At 46.0% G+C, this 18,600-nt stretch overlaps 3 protein-coding genes across 4 annotated transcripts; all 3 read right to left on the reverse strand.

Moving 5' to 3' along the window:
* Positions 1-530: 530 nt before the first annotated feature.
* Positions 531-11,813, reverse strand: epyc (epiphycan). 2 transcript variants are annotated; one of them, XM_019877090.1, is made up of 10 exons: positions 11,574-11,813; positions 8,874-9,063; positions 4,801-4,963; positions 3,899-4,573; positions 3,537-3,731; positions 3,164-3,283; positions 2,850-3,008; positions 2,573-2,775; positions 2,403-2,498; positions 531-1,200 (listed from the first exon to the last, which is right to left on the reverse strand). In XM_019877090.1, the coding sequence occupies exons 2-10, from the start codon at positions 9,054-9,056 to the stop codon at positions 1,030-1,032; spliced, it is 1,965 nt and encodes a 654-aa protein (XP_019732649.1). In that variant the 5' UTR covers positions 9,057-9,063; positions 11,574-11,813; the 3' UTR covers positions 531-1,029. The 2 variants fall into 2 exon arrangements, with proteins under 2 accessions (XP_019732649.1, XP_019732650.1); XM_019877091.1 differs by lacking the exons at positions 3,537-3,731; positions 3,899-4,573 and having other exon boundaries at positions 1,030-1,200.
* A 570-nt stretch (positions 11,814-12,383) lies between these two features.
* Positions 12,384-14,736, reverse strand: kera (keratocan). Its single transcript, XM_019877097.1, has 3 exons — positions 14,341-14,736; positions 13,027-13,901; positions 12,384-12,962 (listed from the first exon to the last, which is right to left on the reverse strand). The coding sequence occupies exons 2-3, from the start codon at positions 13,898-13,900 to the stop codon at positions 12,799-12,801; spliced, it is 1,038 nt and encodes a 345-aa protein (XP_019732656.1). The 5' UTR covers position 13,901; positions 14,341-14,736; the 3' UTR covers positions 12,384-12,798.
* An 899-nt stretch (positions 14,737-15,635) lies between these two features.
* Positions 15,636-18,499, reverse strand: lum (lumican). The gene is made up of 3 exons (XM_019877098.1): positions 18,352-18,499; positions 16,891-17,769; positions 15,636-16,790 (listed from the first exon to the last, which is right to left on the reverse strand). The coding sequence occupies exons 2-3, from the start codon at positions 17,762-17,764 to the stop codon at positions 16,636-16,638; spliced, it is 1,029 nt and encodes a 342-aa protein (XP_019732657.1). The 5' UTR covers positions 17,765-17,769; positions 18,352-18,499; the 3' UTR covers positions 15,636-16,635.
* Between the last annotated feature and the right edge of the window lie 101 nt (positions 18,500-18,600).

The following is an 18,600-nucleotide window of genomic DNA, read 5'->3' on the forward strand; positions in this document are numbered from 1 at the left end:
TTAAAAATAGAAATACATCTACTTTGCATCGGTTGAAATGTCCAAATCGTAGCTTTCTACATTGACCCCATTCAATGTTGGTAGCGGGAGAAAATCCCTTACACCATAATGCACCGCGCGCCCCGGACATCGGCGGGTGGCAAGTTTGATGTCCGGAGGTTTTTTTTTTTTTTCCTTTTCCGTCGTGAGAGGTGAGTGGCATTGCCATTCAAGGTGTAGTGTTCATTTTTTGGTTACGTTTAATTCCCGCCGCTGTTATCACCGATGAACGTACGATCACGTTAGCATTAGCTAGCGCTAAATTGTCGTAGCCCAGACTGTCACTCGTGCCTCAGTTTACCTCAGTTAATGTGCCGTATATTTATTTGTTTTATGTGATAAGCACATTAGCATCCAAGTTGGGAGGACGCCCCCCCCCCCGTCTACTTGGCGTGTTTCGCTCCAAACAAAGACAATTACGTTTTTCTGACTATTTTCTCAATTGTCATTCTCATCCCTGTATATTAGAATACAGACTTTACAACAAATGCTTGTGTTTAAAATGCGTCTTTTATTGCATTAGGTACTCAAAATCTCACCTTCCATTGAGCTCCGGCCTTCAAATAAGTTTACATTTTCAAAAGACTTATTTAATATTTATATTTAATCTTTACAAAACAAACATCTTTAAAATAAAAAAAGAGACCAGTTGTGAGCAGACACCAGACAGAAACATTCAGTTGAGGGTTGACTTTAACTCCTAAATCAAGTTGTGAACAGTTTGGCTTTTATTTAAGTGTTGGTGGGTGTGTGTATGTGTGTGCGTGCACCCTTTTTATGGAGGTGTGCATGTACATGTTCAGTCACATCTCACGCATTTATGGAATCGTGGACATCCACGCAGAGTGGTACCTCGCCGCAAAATAGTGTATCCCAGTGGCCTGTGGAAGGCCACCGAAAGACGAGTGTCCGCATGCCCCGTGCACGTGTTGGGTGGATATTTACAGGGACACGTGGTGGCGGTCGCTGCGTTTGGGTGTGTTTTGTGTTTTATATGAGGTCCCCGACCGGGATGCGGGGCAGGCAGATGTATGCCTGCGGAGTTCGGCTCAGGTTGATGGGGTTGCCGTCAAGGCGGATGTCCTCCAGCGCGTTGCGGATGTAGTTAAAGTCATGCAGGTTGCAGAAGGTGTCCTCGTGCATCGACTGAATGTTGTTACGCTGCGGGAGGATTGAGAAAATATGACCATTATGCAGGAAAGGTACTAAACCAGGAGGGTGCTATCGCCCCGTCAGAAATCTTAGCCCCGGTTAAGACCCTACGGCATTTCATTTGATATTCTAAAATATATTTATGAACTATTTTCTCCTGTGTGCAGGACAGTTTCGGGTTTGTATGCCAACCGCCAATAAATAAAAAAAAGAAGAGTTTTGCGTTCGCGCAGATTGCATTAAAAAGTGTCACGCCATCCAGCACAATGACCACTTTGGATCTTTAAAAGTGTAAAATTTAAATGGATTCAACAGAATTTACATTGACGCTGCTTTTGACAGATGAAGAAGACTTGAGGAACTAACGAGGTCGAGAAAGCGATGCTGCCTTCGCCTGCTTTGTGCTTGACTGGTAAGAGACTGATTACATTTGTGCTTGCATTTTGAAATCATAAAACACGCCCCGAAAAGGAGAATGCCCCTGTCTTATGAATTTGATAACACTAAATATTGAACATGATGTGATCAAAATAAATAGTAACTTAAGTCAATTCCAACCACAGGGCAGCATATGTAAATAAAAACACACTAAACTTAAAACTCACATAGTTTCAGTTCATTGCTATCTTTTTTTTTAAACTCCCAGACGTTTGCCTTGAAAGTTGTTGGTGCTAATTTCAGTGATGTGTTGATGTGCTACTCTCGTGTAGCGACGATATTTCACGTCACATGAATTTTTTTTGAAAAAAGACTGATTAAATAAATTGATTTTTGGTTTTATAAATCAATATTGGCCTATGAAAAGGAAAATCGATTTACCGTTTAAACATTTTTTAGTTTTTTTTTTCACCTATCCATATTTTCTTTTAACTATGGACCGGTTGTTCGCTTAGATGTACACCCATCACTGAGTGGGTATTGAACCAACATTGCTTTCACGGAAGGTAGGCGATTCAAACACTGGGACAAGGGACTCAAAAGACCTCTATTTCAAACCTGATTTGAATCATTGACCTCATTCCTCCATTCTACCAAGAGCTGCTTGGAAACTAGGCTATGTTTGTTGGATCTCAACGGTCCAATAATGGTGTGAATGGTCATAATTTTTCCACTCAGCAAAAATAAACTTTCCTTGAAGCCTGATTTGAACCATCAGCAAATGTTTCCCAGTACTAGAGAGCAGGTTCCTTCAAAACCTGAGCAGAACCTACCTGTAGATGTAGGGATCGCAGACTGTCTGGAAGAGGCACGGGGATGTAGTCAATTTCGTTGTCAGTCAGGTACAGGTAGAGCAGGCCGGTCATGTCCTGGATTTTACAAGAGATGTGTGAAGGTTCAGTCACAGGGGATACCAGCAGGTCTCCCATCCTGACAGACGCACCTTGAAGGCCTCTTTGAGAATACCCTTGGAGTCAATGTTATTGTGGCTGGCATCGATCAGGGTCATGGTCTCCGGCAGGGCAGGCATCTGTGAAATGTGATTTTCTCGAATCACCAGCTCCTCAAGCTCCGGCAGACCCATAAATGTCTGACTGTCAATGGACGAGATGGCATTGGCTGTCAAGTCGATCCTCTTCAGCTTGTCTGAAATACAGCCAGACCCACACCGTCAGCTCTTTGCGTGTGCAGATCACGCCAAGACCGGGTGCAAAACATACTCATCGAGGCAAAGTCAGACTTGTTGATCTTGGTGATCCTGTTGTAGCGGGCATAGAAGTGTGTGGTGTCTTTGGGCAGAGGTGGTATGCTGTCCAGTTTCAAGTCATCACAGTACACCGAACCACCAAGGCATGTGCACAGCAAGCAAGTGGGCATCCCTGAACGACACAGGGCGAGAGAGGAAACGGTGGGGGGCAAGGGAACATAATAGTCAGCGCTAGATTCCATCTCCTAGATTTGCTTTGTGACCATGTTTTGACATTTATTACAGGTGGAACTTGGCAACCTTTTCTTTTCTCCATTCCTTGCTCACCTTTCGTGTCAACCTCAGGTTCTTCGGGTTCCTCGGGCTCTGGTAGACCAGAGCCCAGTGTCGTTTCTACACCACCAGTACCCTCCTGAGGGGTCTCTTGTGTCGGAAGCAGCCCCTCCTCTTGTTAGAGACAAGATTTGGGTTGAGGAAACAGGTTAGATGATCAGGGACGTGAACCACATGTCTGGCAATCAGTGGGAAACTGTTTGCCGCAGTAGTTAGCAGTGTTACCAAGAATGTGTTTGTTGCATTTAACAATAGTTAAATGGAAATTACTTTTGAGTGTTAGAAAGCAGAGATACTCCATTGGCACCACTATTAACAAATCAAAATACCCTTTGGCTTATGTCTTGGATCTAGCGTAGATACTGACCTTTATCAGTCTCTGGAATCAGAATTATATCGGGCTCCTCAGGTTCTCCAGAGGCAGAGACACCAGAAGTTCCAGAGACATCTATGTCTCCAGAGACCCCAAGATCCCCTGAGCTTCCTGAAACTCCTGAGAAATCCCCTGAAGTACCTGAAGCCTCTTGTGGGATGGTTGTAGGAATGAGAGGCACTTCCACCTCTTGTTTGAGCCAAGTTGGAGTGGTTAGGAGACACATTGGGAGGATAAGATGTGGGATGGACGTTCAATCAAATTGTTAACCATTCATTCTCTCACAATTAACCAAACAGCAGGTTAGGGTGACAATGGTTACGAGTAACACAGTGGCGTGTTTTAAAAGTACTAACCTTCAGGTAATAATGTTATCCCCGACTCCCAAGACTCATCGGTGTCCCCAGAAACCCCAGAGCCTCCAGAGGCACCAGAGGTCAGGAGATCTCCGGAGAACCCAGAACCAGATTGATCCCCAGAGGCCAGGGGGAGTTCACTGGCAATACCAGACCCCCCTGATCCCAATTCAATTAGAATTCCAGAACTTCCAGAGCCAAAGTCCCCTGAGGCTCCAGAAGCTGTGGATCCCATGGTATCTCCAGATATCAAGAGATCGCCAGATCCTGAAAGATCTCCGGATATCAAGAGATCCCCGGACCCAGAAAGATCACCGGATATCAGGAAATCCCCTGATCCTGGGATATCCCCAGAAATCAGGAGGTGCCCAGATCCGGAGATCTCTCCAAATCCAGAGCCCTCCCCAGATTCATAGAGATCCCCCGATATCAAGTAATCCACATCCCCGGACACCAAGAACTCTCCCGAAGCTCCAGAGCTGCTGAGGATCTCCTCAGAAGCACCGGAGATGAAAACAATATCACCAGATCCCCCTGAGGCACCCGAGACCAGTGGGTCCCCTGAGCCTCCTGACCCAGAAACCCCAGAGGCTCCTGAGGCACCGGACCCCACTGAGCCCCCAAAATCCCCGGAGACATGAAGGATGTCAATGGGCATCAGACGCAGCTCCACCTCTTGTTAGAGACAAGATTAGTTATTAATGGACACACAACAAACAGGACACATTTAACCACTGACAGCTAGTTAAATGGAACACGTGCATAAAGAAAAGATGTAGACAACCACAATAGATTGGTTGTTGCCGGTGAAGACTAATGCTGCTTGCACAACTCTAAGACCCTCCAAAAACCTCAGATTTCAAGTAGCTTTCTGTTTGTGCCAGCTTTGAGCTGTTTCAGACCTTTTTGTGTGTCTGGGCCCATAAGAACGCCGGACCCCCCTGAGCCCTGAGGGATGAGCTGGGGCTTCAGGGGCAACTCCTCCTCCTCCTCCTCCTGTTCTTCCAACGAGGCCTCAGGCATTGGGTAGTTGTAGTCAGGTGGGGCCAGGGTGCCAATCTCTACCTGAGGGGAAGACAACAGCCCTGAGACTGGAATGCCAAGCGTTATAATTAGACTCGCCTCATTTGAATCCATAATTGGTAATATATGGATCACAGTAACTTAATTACTCCCACCCCATCCAATCCTATGCTTTTGCAGAATCGGGACTAAATTGAGTGCAAGTGGCTCATTAAAATTGCATGTGGGCTCAGGACTGACCACCAGATAGCAGCAGATACTCCCCATGTTGCCTACCCTCTAAATCCACCACATTTCTCATTAACCTTCAACTCAATAGTGATGGTTCCATGCTTCCAATAAGAACAAACCGACCATTAAGTTAAGATGACATAAATTGTGGATGCAGTTTTTTTATTATTTTTTTATTTTTGTAAATATAAACATGACAATTCACAGTATTAGACAGCACAATGCTGCAATTCAAGTCTCCTCCAGTTGGTGGCAATGAGCCCCCACGCACCACACAGCACAGGTAATACCTGACACTTAAACATATGCAGTAAAAAGGACCACTCAATGGTCCTTGTGGAACCAAGACACACATGGTAGCTCCATGAACCTTTACTTTGCGCTGCATTTAAAACTAGGTCATAGCAAATCTATAATAATACAGTATAGTGAAGAGGAAACGTAAGGAGATCTTTCCGGAAGCTAATAAGTCATTAATGAGAGTAATTAAGAGATGTCCCAGTGTTTGAGTTTTGGCTGGATGACAGTGCGGGATGCAACAAGGCAGGCCTTTGATTGCACTGACTCCCCCCCCACCCACCCATCACCCACCACCCTTTCCCCAAAACAAACATATTCACCCATGGGGGAAGAAGAGGCGAAAAGCTGGCAAGCAGACGTGCAGAAAAAACAGCATGGGAATACTGACGCTCAATGTAAGCGCGGAGTCAAAGCCAAACAGTATGTCGCTGCCCCGCTAAATAGTTTAATAGTCACTGGAAGCATTCAGCTTGAGAGAAGCTGCACTGGATTTAGAAAAATACTTAATATCATGGACATGCTCTGTCGAGAATATCTGGCTGAGAGAGTAGACAAAGTCTCTGAGCTTTCCAAAATAAAATTTTCATGGGCATCAACATAAGGCCTTTGCATTTCTTGACACCTGCAAAAATGTAAATTTTTACTCCCAGGAAAAAAAACCCAAAACAACAAAGCATGTCATTGCATATGCATATTTTGTCTTGCATCCCAATGCAATATGGCTCGCTATGGCCACTGCTGTGCTCGCTTCATTGTTATTCCAGGCCTTCCCTGCACAAAAGCTGCTTAAAGAGTCCAAATGTGTCATAGTAGAAGGTGAAAAAAAAAAAAAACTCAGAGTTGCTTATTAAGCAGTGGAGATTTGCCCTAGATTCATTGCCGATGAGCCTTTGCTCCCTCTTGAGAAGAAGAGAGGAGATAAATTGCAACACACACACACACACACACACATACACACACACAAAAAAGCTTGGAAGTGGAAAGTCAAGACTCAGCATTCCACAGGCATGGAGCTCAGCCTCATGCTTCATTGTTCCCTCGACAACTGATGCACATGTACAAAATCTGTCAAAACGCTCCTTCACATGGAGGCATACCAAATGTCATTAGCTTTACAATATGTGCAACATAGCGTATGCTCTCGGTGTTTTGTCCTTAAGCAAAATACATTTGTTGGGGCGGGGGTGGGGCAGTTGAGGCGTTTGGCTTCAGAGTTTCCCGAAATGCTATGCTATATTTCAGAATGTTTCGTTTCCATGAGCTGATTTTTGTTTTTGTCAATGTATTCACGTGTCATATTCAACGGTAAATCCATCTCCCTATCAATCCACATGTTGGAGTCCATTTTCCTTTTGGGGCGGTTTCTGATTGGCTACAATGTTGTCATAGTCATGGGATACCGTGATACCCGTTAGATGTGCTTAGGTGTAGGAGGCGGGGACTAGAGGTAATTTTTCAAGTAGTTGACATGGTAGTCAGTCTCCTGGCTTAAAGTCGCCCCCTCCTCAACTCCCCACTTGCCTTCGAACTTTGTGTTTTTGCGACCTACATTCATATGATAGATGGAAACACATGCCTCACAGGCCGGCCACATCAGACGGTTGCAGTTGAGCTAAACCACTTGTGGAATCCTGGTTTTTGAAGCAGGGTATGGGGGGGTGGGGAAGGACGACTGCAGATGACTTGGAAGTAGCGGCGGTTATTATTGCGAATGACAACCACCAATCCCAGTCTCGAATTCTTTCACCCCCCCACCCACCCATCACCCACCACCCTTTCCCCAAAACAAACATATTCACCCATGGGGGAAGAAGAGGCGAAAAGCTGGCAAGCAGACGTGCAGAAAAAACAGCATGGGAATACTGACGCTCAATGTAAGCGCGGAGTCAAAGCCAAACAGTATGTCGCTGCCCCGCTAAATAGTTTAATAGTCACTGGAAGCATTCAGCTTGAGAGAAGCTGCACTGGATTTAGAAAAATACTTAATATCATGGACATGCTCTGTCGAGAATATCTGGCTGAGAGAGTAGACAAAGTCTCTGAGCTTTCCAAAATAAAATTTTCATGGGCATCAACATAAGGCCTTTGCATTTCTTGACACCTGCAAAAATGTAAATTTTTACTCCCAGGAAAAAAAACCCAAAACAACAAAGCATGTCATTGCATATGCATATTTTGTCTTGCATCCCAATGCAATATGGCTCGCTATGGCCACTGCTGTGCTCGCTTCATTGTTATTCCAGGCCTTCCCTGCACAAAAGCTGCTTAAAGAGTCCAAATGTGTCATAGTAGAAGGTGAAAAAAAAAAAAAACTCAGAGTTGCTTATTAAGCAGTGGAGATTTGCCCTAGATTCATTGCCGATGAGCCTTTGCTCCCTCTTGAGAAGAAGAGAGGAGATAAATTGCAACACACACACACACACACACACATACACACACACAAAAAAGCTTGGAAGTGGAAAGTCAAGACTCAGCATTCCACAGGCATGGAGCTCAGCCTCATGCTTCATTGTTCCCTCGACAACTGATGCACATGTACAAAATCTGTCAAAACGCTCCTTCACATGGAGGCATACCAAATGTCATTAGCTTTACAATATGTGCAACATAGCGTATGCTCTCGGTGTTTTGTCCTTAAGCAAAATACATTTGTTGGGGCGGGGGTGGGGCAGTTGAGGCGTTTGGCTTCAGAGTTTCCCGAAATGCTATGCTATATTTCAGAATGTTTCGTTTCCATGAGCTGATTTTTGTTTTTGTCAATGTATTCACGTGTCATATTCAACGGTAAATCCATCTCCCTATCAATCCACATGTTGGAGTCCATTTTCCTTTTGGGGCGGTTTCTGATTGGCTACAATGTTGTCATAGTCATGGGATACCGTGATACCCGTTAGATGTGCTTAGGTGTAGGAGGCGGGGACTAGAGGTAATTTTTCAAGTAGTTGACATGGTAGTCAGTCTCCTGGCTTAAAGTCGCCCCCTCCTCAACTCCCCACTTGCCTTCGAACTTTGTGTTTTTGCGACCTACATTCATATGATAGATGGAAACACATGCCTCACAGGCCGGCCACATCAGACGGTTGCAGTTGAGCTAAACCACTTGTGGAATCCTGGTTTTTGAAGCAGGGTATGGGGGGGTGGGGAAGGACGACTGCAGATGACTTGGAAGTAGCGGCGGTTATTATTGCGAATGACAACCACCAATCCCAGTCTCGAATTCTTTCACTTAGAGTCATTGTTAATCTTCCAAGTTGGCGATTCATTCAGGCTTAGGAGTTTTGTCCTGCTCACCTGTTCCCAAAAAAACGTCATCCGCACTGTTAATGTGATTTGTTGAAAACTGTTTTGCAGCTGCCTCAACAGCAATTCTCAATTCTGCCAAACTTACAGTACCGTCGGGGCCCCCTCTTATTCAGCTCACCTCGGGATCCTCAATGGTCGGCCCGTCCTCATAGTCGTACTCCTGGTTTTCCGAGTTAATGTCGTCCACGTCGTAGTTGCCGTCGTCGTACGAGTCCAGGTCGGCTTGACGGGAGAACCGGGGATTGGCCACCGCCACTTTCAGGACGAGCAGTCCCAGTACTAGTCGCACGAGCGTCTTCATTGTTCGCCTTTAGGATACAGAGGAAAAAAACCAATGACGTATGTGCAGTTAGAATAGAAAACGAATCTCCTTGAATGTATTCTGGTTCATTAGTCATCGTTTTGAGCACTAAATAGCCGCCTATTTGTGGTTCATGAATTCACCTTTTCACATTCGTCGATGCATCCGAGACTCAGCTACTCACTGATGCTGCAAGATGGCGGCAAAGCCCTCGCTAAATAGGAAAGGCGTCTTTTGGTGTCAAGGAAGTACGCCGAAGTGATACATCGGAACTTAAAAACATTGTATTTTGGGGTGTAGCTAAGTTTAGCCTGGGTTGTTAGTGGAAGTTGCAGATTTTTTTTCAGGGTTTATTTGTAAGATGAGCTTGAAATGATATTAAAGTGTTTTGGGGTTTTACTTCATGCTGCAACAAAAGCGAATAATACAGCAAATTCAAAACATTATGGGGAAGTGTCAATCATTCTTTTCCCTTTTGCTGCATGGACACTCACTGTAACTGGAAACAAACAATACATCATGATGACAAGTCTCCAATGCTGCTAAAACACTCCACAACATTCCCTCGCGCTTACATCATAGCCGTACTGTCTGACACGCATGCCGTCGTAATCGTCAGTAGACACCGAATGGATTAGTAGTTAGCTCGGGCGGCCATTTTCGGCTCAGCCACCACTAGTGTGTTACAATCCAGGGGTCACGGTTTGTCACGGTTGACAAAATCAGCCCAATGCGAGGCGCTTCTGTTTTCTGAGTGTGCAGGGCCAACTTTTACATGAGCAAGTCAGCCAAGTTGCTGCTTATTAAATTTTAGGGAGCAAGTCGGAATGACTGTATTTTTTTTGGGTTAATATTAGGTTTGGCTTCGATTCCACTGAGGAGCACACATTTTGCTCCTATTTACTTTGGATTCCTCGGTTCATTCTCGTTTGTATCCAGTTCAATGTGTGGCGAGGCATTTGTGATGATCAGGGGATGAGCGTATGATAAGAAGCTCTCGTATAGCTGGCATGGACTCAAGAACAGAGATTTATTGGTGTGGCAGGTGCAGCCAAGTCTCAGCATGTTAGAGGTAAAAAAAAAAAAAAAACATCAAGGAGTCCTCCAGGCCGGGGCAGAGAAACGGAGAGCGAGGGAGGAAGAAGCAGAAGAAGAAGAAAAAGAGAGACGTGGACAAGATGTTGGCCCTCAGGGTTAGACGGAGAGAGCGCAAAAAAGGAGGGACGAGAGGGAGGAGGGGTCCGGTTCAAGACTTGCTTGAACCTTTGGCCCTTCACAGAGGGCCTTTATGAGGGCCTGGTCATTGCCTGTCTCAGCACTCAAACTCCAAATTCCACCGAGGTTTGTGGACAGGATGGCAGTCAGCTTTTCGGGCGGCGAGGAAACGCATATACAGACAACCGCACGCACATTTGCTTGGAAAGACTCACAGATGCACACTGTGTGTGTGTGTGTGTGTGTGTGTGTGTGTGTGTGTGTGTGTGTGTGTGCGTGTGCGTGCGTGCGTGCGTGTGTGCGTGCATGTGTGCGTGTGAGATTGAGAGAGAGAGATGCATCAAGGGTTCACTGCAAAAGATAAGAATGGAGACAGAGTTGTTCTTTTATAATGGCCATGACAAATGCAGGAAATGATCCTCTCTCTTATGCTTGGCCCACCATCGGACATTTCCGATATCCCATTTCCCCCCGAATAGCCACGCTGCCTAGCGGCATCCCGCAAGTTTGCAGATTGCAAAAAAATTCCAGAGAATTTCAACCATGTTCAAATAAATTCCAGTGTATCTGCACGCTGCCATCGGGGCGATCATAAAACCAAAGCTGATATTTATTAATTGAGCAAAGGCAAGTTTCACCAAGATCCCAAAATAACATCAAGAATGATGAAACATCCTTAAGGTCAGAAAATCACAGTTCAAAGCATCCCACTTGTCAATGTAGAACAGTCCTTGACCTGTAATTTTCCGAACGTATGACTTGTTCTGCAATGGTAAGCCCAAGATCCAATTGTGCAAAGCATCCGGAATAAAGACCATCCTTTCACTCAAACACATCAACAATTCATCACAATCATCGAGGATTACAAATCTTCCACCTGTAGCTTTTCCAAACACCACCGCATTAGTAAAAGTGAAAATATAGCTGAGCTTGAAATACCTCTGAGCAATGGTAAGTTCATTTTTTCCCCCTACCAACTAAGCTTGCAAAGCCGCTAGAAATGAGCAAACAGAATTGAAAACAAAAACTCACGCATCCATTACGAACGTCATAATGTCATCGTTCAATCCCAAATTCAAGCGATTAGTCTCAGTGCAAACATGGCTTGACAAATGGCGAGGAAGAATAATCAATCATGAAGGTCATAAAACCACCATCCAGTGCATCCCAATCATTAAGAAAAAACAATCCGTCACCTGTAGCGGCCCCAAACTCAATCCATGAGTCAATAAGGGAGCCCCTTGTGCCACCCCGCCCCCTCCCTCTCCTTATCATTGAGATAGCGGCCGCGAGAATGCTCACCTGTGTCTCCCGCTCTCCCGAATGCTCCCTTCAGCCACGATGGAGATGCTGAGGGCTCCGCAACTCGGCCAATGGCGAAGGGGTCGTGCAGAGGTGGCTCGACGAGGGCGGGGGCGGGTGGCGACGCGGGCCGGGCGTGTACCAATGTGTGTCCGGGTCTCAGTGGTGTGTATGTGCCGTGTGCATGTGTAGGGTCTGACGGACCTGAGTGCCTCTGCCGCTTACGTGTGAAGGTAGGCACTGAGGCTGATTGGACCGGAGCAGGTTGCTTTTGGTGGCTTGCTTGGGCTAGGGGAGGTGGAGGGCACCCACCCAATCCCAAATAAGAGTACATCACCAGACACACACACTTAGACATCAGACACAAAGAACAAGACAGCAAAGAAAGACCCCCCCCCCCACCCCCACCCCTGCCCTCATAGATTTTTATCCTTTACCAGCGCATCCCTTATTTTGGTACCTGTGTATTTATTTCAATCACACTAAAATATTTCACTTCCTGATGTGAAAACTTGGCGTTTCATCTCAGTGCATGTGTGTGTGTGTCTGTGTGTGTGTGTGTGTGTGTGTGTGTACATGCATGTATGATCCAAGGGGCTTGTGCACACAATGGGACCTCTGTGAGGAGCCCCTGGTAGCACGGAGCCGAGAGGAAGTCCCTCCTTTTTTCAAGCCGAGCTCAGATGTGCTCAAAGCTGATCCGAGTTCAGCCGCGCGCCACGTAAGCGTGAGCGCCGGTGAAAAGGATCTGATCTGGAATCGGAACCAAAGAGGCGCCAGGAACTCCTGACCTGACACAGTGGGAATGAATCTGGTAAATGCAGGACAATCCTGCATTCGTGAATACCTTTATTGAAACTGAAGACAAGAGAATACATCTTACTTTTTCAGCTACACGAACACCATAATTGAAAAACAACAATGGATAAAAAATAAATTGCCATTAGTCAGTACGAACGTATAGAAAAAGTACGAATCGGTCTACAACTTATCTTAAAATAGTAGAAAATAAGCGGAAGTCAAAAGAAGACTTCATTGGGTTTAAATACATCTTCGGATATTATCTAGATGATCAACAGATTTGTACATTGAAGGCACAACTAGTGGTCTGTTAAACTGCCTGATTTATTTACACTTCCTAAAAACGAAAATGAGTTTTTGCTGTTGTCACGGGTGTCCGGCGTTCAGACTGTTCTTCGCGGTAGAGCCATTTAAAAAAATAAAATTAGATCACAATGGACCTAAGGAGACGGAAGCACAGAATGACATCCCTGGGAATCGGCGGTTCGATATCGTTGCCGTCCAATCGGAGGTAGCGCAGTCGCGGCACACTGTCATTGGCGTCCACGCTGTCAATGTCCGTGGGGCAGACGTTGGAGCCACTCACGCCTGAAATGAAACGGGAAACGATTACAATCGCTCATTGTTCCGCCTGCGCTCGTGCGAAACCTACTTTTAATGTTGTTGTGGTCCAAGTACAGCTGTTCAAGGCCTGCGGGGATCAGGGGCACCTCGGTGAGCAGGTTGTGTGACAGCTGGAGGTCCAGGATGCTGGAGATGTTGAACACGTTGTTCGGAACACCGCTACTGCCCAGCTTATTGTGGTTTAGCCTCAGGAAAGCCACCTTGGGTAAACCCTTGAAGTAGCCTGTGGGGATTTTGTCGATGTTGTTGCCGTCGAGAAAGAGCTGAGTGGTGGTGGGCGGCAGGCCAAGAGGCATGCTGCTCAACTGGTTCTTGGCAAGGTTGATCTGCACCAGGTTGTTAAGACCCTTCAGGCTGACCTCAGTCACGGCATCATCCATCAGCTTATTCCCCTGCAGGTCTAAGAAGGTCAGCTTATCCAGGCCAAAGAAGACCCCGTCGGGGATCTTGGAGATCCGATTGCGAGAGAGACTAAGGTGCTCCAGGCTGGCTGGGAGAGGAAATGGCACCCAGGACAAGAGATTGTCATCCAGGTTGAGGTGTTCCAGGCGCGACATTGCATCCAGGGTGCCTTTTTCCACTCCCTCGCTGGTTATTTTGTTGCGACTCAGGTTCACCCAACGCAGCTGGGTAGCGTTGCGCAGGGCGTCGGCTGAGACGACTTGAATTTGATTATTCTGCAGGTAGAGGTACCAGGTGAACGGCGGGATCGGGGGGATGCTCTTCAAACCTTGATTGTCACAGTAGACTGCACGCGGGAAGTTGGAGGGGCAGTGGCACTCCGGAGGGCATGCTTGGATCTGGGCCATTCGTTCCTCGTAAGGCATATCCTGGCTCAGGACTGCGTCGAGCAGGCACGCGGCACAGAGAAGCCTCAGAAAGCGTTCCATTTTGATGGACATCCTAGGATGCAAGCAAGTAAAAAGACATTGAGAAAATATAATGAAGACTATTTTTTTTTCTGGGTTATCCCTTTGCCTGATAGAACAACCACAAGCAGGGCATAGATCAGTTCATATTTGGTAGCACAACTATAAAGCAGTTAATCCTGATATAAAGAGCTGCTTTGCAGAACAAACAACAAAAACAAATTTTCTTCAGCTTGTACTTGAGTCTTCGCAGATGACTTCTGGTTTAAATTCTTAATGCCTCAATGTTTTGTGCAGAACTAATTTTATGTCAGGCATATTTTTTTTCCATGGATAGACACACTTCAAAGACAAAACACCTGTTTTAAGAGACCAGTTTTCCCGCTGTCAAGGCTTTGTTACCAAAATTGATGACAGACTGCCGGATTGGGTAAGCACACAGGACAAAGCATCTTGGTCTTCAAGAAACCTACCTCAAACCTTGTCAAAAGATGCGTCCACCCCGGAGTTGTCAAGGCTCGTCCCAATTGATGAGGCTGCAGCGCTCACCTCCCGCTATTTGTACGACCCGTTTTTTTTTTTTTTTCTTTTTCAGCGTATGCCAGCTTGTCACTCAAAGCATTGACTAGCCAATGAGGTCTCATGCGCTAAGCCTTAACAAGACTCGAGACGTGGCCCATTTAGAAAGAGGTCACCGCACCTCTACGCCTTCTACCTTGTCGGCTTGCGCGCTCGTGTACATTAGCCTCGCTGAGTTGCTCTGTGCTGTTTGTGATCTCTTTTGGACTAACAAATTTATGGGGGTCACTGCCAATCTTTGCATTAATTCTGTGGGGCTACGACTGTTTTTTAAAATGATTTTTTTTTTTTTTTTACGTGCATATGACGGATTGGACTTTTGTGTTTGCACCCTTGCAGAGTAACAGATAATTACATACAGTAACTAATGGAGTTGTTTTATTTCAAATGATAAGAACGGCTGCAGTTGTGAAGTCATTTGAAGACATGGGCCCCAGTGGCGTGAGGTCAGCTTTAATCTGAGAGGACTTAATTTAATGCAGGCTCATTAGGCCAATTGCTTCCTGAACAAGTGCTCCTTTCCAGTGATGACGGCAGAGGCCGCGATGGAACAGGATAATCCCTGGCAACTTGTGCGAGGGCCAGAGGCAGTACACCACACGACAGCCTCTTTAGGCACGTTGCGAAAGACAATGTTAGTGCGTCAAATCGGATAGGTCGGACATTAGGCCTAGATGTGCCTTTAAACCGTTTCAACGAAAACCATAACCTTTCAGAGGAGGAGAATCCACTCAGATTCTGTCAAAATGGTTAAGCATGCTGCAAAATGGGGCAGAAACCACAAAAATATGTTCCTTTTTTTTTTTTTTTTTCTTTTTCCTCCCTGGGGTACGCCACTTAACATTCTCGACATTGTCCATGCGCCGCAAAGTAAAAAAACACCCCAAACCCCGAACTAAAAGAGCATTGGACAATGTGTTCTTGAATGCATTGTGATGTGTTTGCGACTCTATAGGCATGTGTGTCGTACACACGAGCCGACGGCTCTGAAAGACATTTGGAGGTTTGACCGCAAGTGGTGTCAACGAGTGCGCGACGGACAACGCAAAGTGCCAAACCTGCAGATTGTCATGTCGTGGAGCCAGTTAGCCCCAGCTAGCTTTGTTTACACACTGCGGTAGATTTATGATTTGATCTGATGTTTCCATGCGACCACACTTTGTATCAAAAATCTCCATACATACAAATGTATTGGAAACATGGTTTATTCGAAATGAGTTCCTCACAGTAAATTCATGAGCATTGACCGTTCCAAAGTGGCTCTAAAATGAAGAAAAGCAAATGAGCCAGACAAGACGTGATAGTCTTCCGATGACAATGTCGCGTTAAGCCACAATAGAGAACTTCCAGAACTGCAAAAGCTGTAGTTTATTTTTTAAAAGGATGATACCATTTGAATTCATGCATGAAATGGAAAGAATACAAATCAGCAAGTGTGCGTGACAAACAAATATGTGACAGTTTCTCTTCACGGGCTATTGTTGAACTTTTTTTCAAGAGTGAAGTCAGTATCCCAAACACATATTTTACATTTTATTCATGAATACGCCGAATACGCTGACTTTCTTGCTGGCCCTTTTGCACAGCAACGCCTTCATCATACACGATACTATACATGCTTAACACGGAACATACAAAACAAATACAAAATGAAGCTACTGTAGACACACTGGAGATGCTAACGTCATTGTTTACTCCGTATCGTGTCCGGTTGACAAGCTAACGTGTCTAATTGGAATGTTCGAAGTGTGTGTCTTATTTGTTTATTTTTGTCAAAGTTAAATTTGTGCATGTTGGTGACTCGCCTGATCATTTAGATCCACAAAAATTGCATCCAAGGCACTTGCTGGGTGAGAAACTTGCTCTAGCACCTCTAAACCTTTTGGTGCTTTGAAGCTTTATTTTTATATATATATTTTTTTAGGATTTTTTTTTTTCTTTCAAATTACTTGTTTTGTATCTACAAATATTTGGTATGTATTTTAACTTTAAAATGCCCTCCCATTATCTACCGTATCATCATATCTTTTTATTATTATTGTGTTTTTTTTTCAGATGTTCATTGAAAATGAGACTGCAATGCCGCTACGGTTTATTTTTCATTGTCAGAGTGAATGTGTGAGAGTTGCGGATTATTTCAATGAGAGTTGAGTAAATCCATAAACAACGGAGGGCAGGTGGGGAGTTCCTTATTCAAACAGGATCTCAGAGGCCATGCGCAAGCACTCGGAGGCTTCGGGGGGCATGCTGTTGTGCGTGATGTTGTTGGCATCCAGGCGCAGGTGCTTCAGGTGGGAAAAGTTGACGGGGGTGACGAACTTGCAGAAACTCGACAGGTCGAACTCTGCAGGAAAAGAGAGAATTTGGTCAAAAGTAATCGCGGGCCCATGCGTACATTGAACGCAATCAAATTGAATGAACACAAGGAGCCGGCGTCCACTCACTGTTGATCTCGTTGGCTTGGAGGTACAGTTGCTCCAGATCCTCGTTGATATCAGGGATGGTCTGCAGCTTGTTGAAAGACAGGTCCAGCTCCACCAGTGACGTCACGTTGAACACGCCCGCTGGGATCCCAGAGTCCACCAGCTTGTTGTGAGACATCCTCAGGGAGCGCAGACCTGGCACCTTGCTTAGGTACCCTGAGCCGATGCCATCAATGTCATTGTAGTCAGCATAAAGGATTTCCAGTGAAGCCGGCACACCGACAGGCAGCTTCTTCAGCTTGTTGTGGCTCACGTCGAGGGACAGCAGCTTCTTGGACCCTTTGAAGGCGCCGGCGACGGCCTCGGACGTAAGCTCGTTGTGCTGCACGTTGACGGAGGTCAGATTCTCTTTGTCACTCAGGAGTCCGGAGGGGAACTTGTTCAACTTGTTGTGTGTCATCTTGAGCTCATCGAGAGACTTGGAAGGAGGGACCACTGCCTCCGTGAGAAGGTTGTGACTGAAGAAGAGTTTCTCCAGGGCGGTCAGTTTGTCGATGGTACCCGATGCAATCTTCCCGTTGGTGATCTGGTTGTTGTCGAGGACCAGCCACCGGAGCTCGGAGGTGACGTTATCAAACACGCCAGGCTTGATCTCATCAATCTGGTTGTTCTGGAGGTACAGATATTTGATTCCCGACGGCACCATGGGCACAAACTTGAGCTTGCGGCTGTCACAATACATGGCGCTGGGGAAATTGATGGGACATTCGCACTCGCGGTCGCAGTTTGCGCTTGACGGTCCGATCAAGGAGGGCGGCACATAGTCCTCGTCCTCATACTGACACAGTGCCAGGCAGACAAGCGCTGCCAATAGGTGTACACGGAGAGGTACCATGGCTTCTGCAAAAGGGAAGGAGAAGCGGAAAAGGAGACGCAAGATGTTCAACGGAGATGCAAGAACCAAAAAAAAAAAAACAGAGGAGACTCATTCAGCAGCGCTGCCACACCCACTCCCCCTGAAGCATTATATAATCACTCAAGAGCTCAAGACTGGAGACCCAAGGGGGCAATTTGAACCCTCAACAACAAATCGTCTATCACCTTCTCAGATTCCTGTGCTTACAGAGGCGACGGCACTGGTAATGCAACACAGATGCCCCAGAAATCCTTGGACGTGAATGAGCCTGAAATATCGCTCGGGTCCTCAGCCCATCACTTAAGCACTTAATCCTACCACCTATGGCATATTTTGACAATCCTGCAGAGGATGGACCAGCGCAAAAATCTCCAGTCTTGGTCCTAAACCACAAAATGTAGTTCCTATCCAAAACATCCCCATAAATGCGAAGAACACAACGCCCTAAGAATCACTCGCGACTCTTTTTGTTCCATGCTGTTGTTCAAAAGCTCACACCCGCAAACAGACAACCAATCAAATGGGAAATCAATCATCCCGTCCGTCCCTGCGACGTACCGACTTACCTGCGCTCCTCTCACGGCGTACTGTCTGTTTGGGGTTGCAGGGCCAGTGGTGGTAGAACACTGTGGTGTTCAAAAAGTAGATGTCTATGGAGGAAAACACAGGAGAGAAAGACGGAGAGGGAGGAGAGAGAGACAGACAGACAGAGGGGGGAGATGGTGAGACAGAGGGGAAAAAGGAGGAGGAGAGGAGGATGGCGGCTGGAAAGGAGGAGGGGGAGGTTTTGGGGGGGTTGTATGGCGGTAATGGGG

Source organism: Hippocampus comes, unplaced genomic scaffold (assembly GCF_001891065.2).
Source record: "Hippocampus comes isolate QL1 unplaced genomic scaffold, H_comes_QL1_v1.1 scaffold61, whole genome shotgun sequence".
Lineage (NCBI taxonomy): Eukaryota > Metazoa > Chordata > Actinopteri > Syngnathiformes > Syngnathidae > Hippocampus > Hippocampus comes.

Excerpts from the sequence above, each read along its gene's own strand:
- epyc (XM_019877090.1), bottom strand. The coding sequence starts at position 9,056 with ATGAAGACGCTCGTGCGACTAGTACTGGGACTGCTCGTCCTGAAAGTG. Across the intron at positions 4,574-4,800 it reads GGGCCCAGACACACAAAAAG|AGGTGGAGCTGCGTCTGATG; the intron begins GTCTGAAACAGC and ends GTCTCTAACAAG. Across the intron at positions 3,284-3,536 it reads GATTCCAGAGACTGATAAAG|AGGAGGGGCTGCTTCCGACA; the intron begins GTCAGTATCTAC and ends GTCTCTAACAAG.
- kera (XM_019877097.1), bottom strand. The coding sequence starts at position 13,900 with ATGTCCATCAAAATGGAACGCTTTCTGAGGCTTCTCTGTGCCGCGTGC. Across the intron at positions 12,963-13,026 it reads GGACCACAACAACATTAAAA|GCGTGAGTGGCTCCAACGTC; the intron begins GTAGGTTTCGCA and ends GTTTCATTTCAG.
- lum (XM_019877098.1), bottom strand. The coding sequence starts at position 17,764 with ATGGTACCTCTCCGTGTACACCTATTGGCAGCGCTTGTCTGCCTGGCA. Across the intron at positions 16,791-16,890 it reads CCAAGCCAACGAGATCAACA|AGTTCGACCTGTCGAGTTTC; the intron begins GTGAGTGGACGC and ends CTTTTCCTGCAG.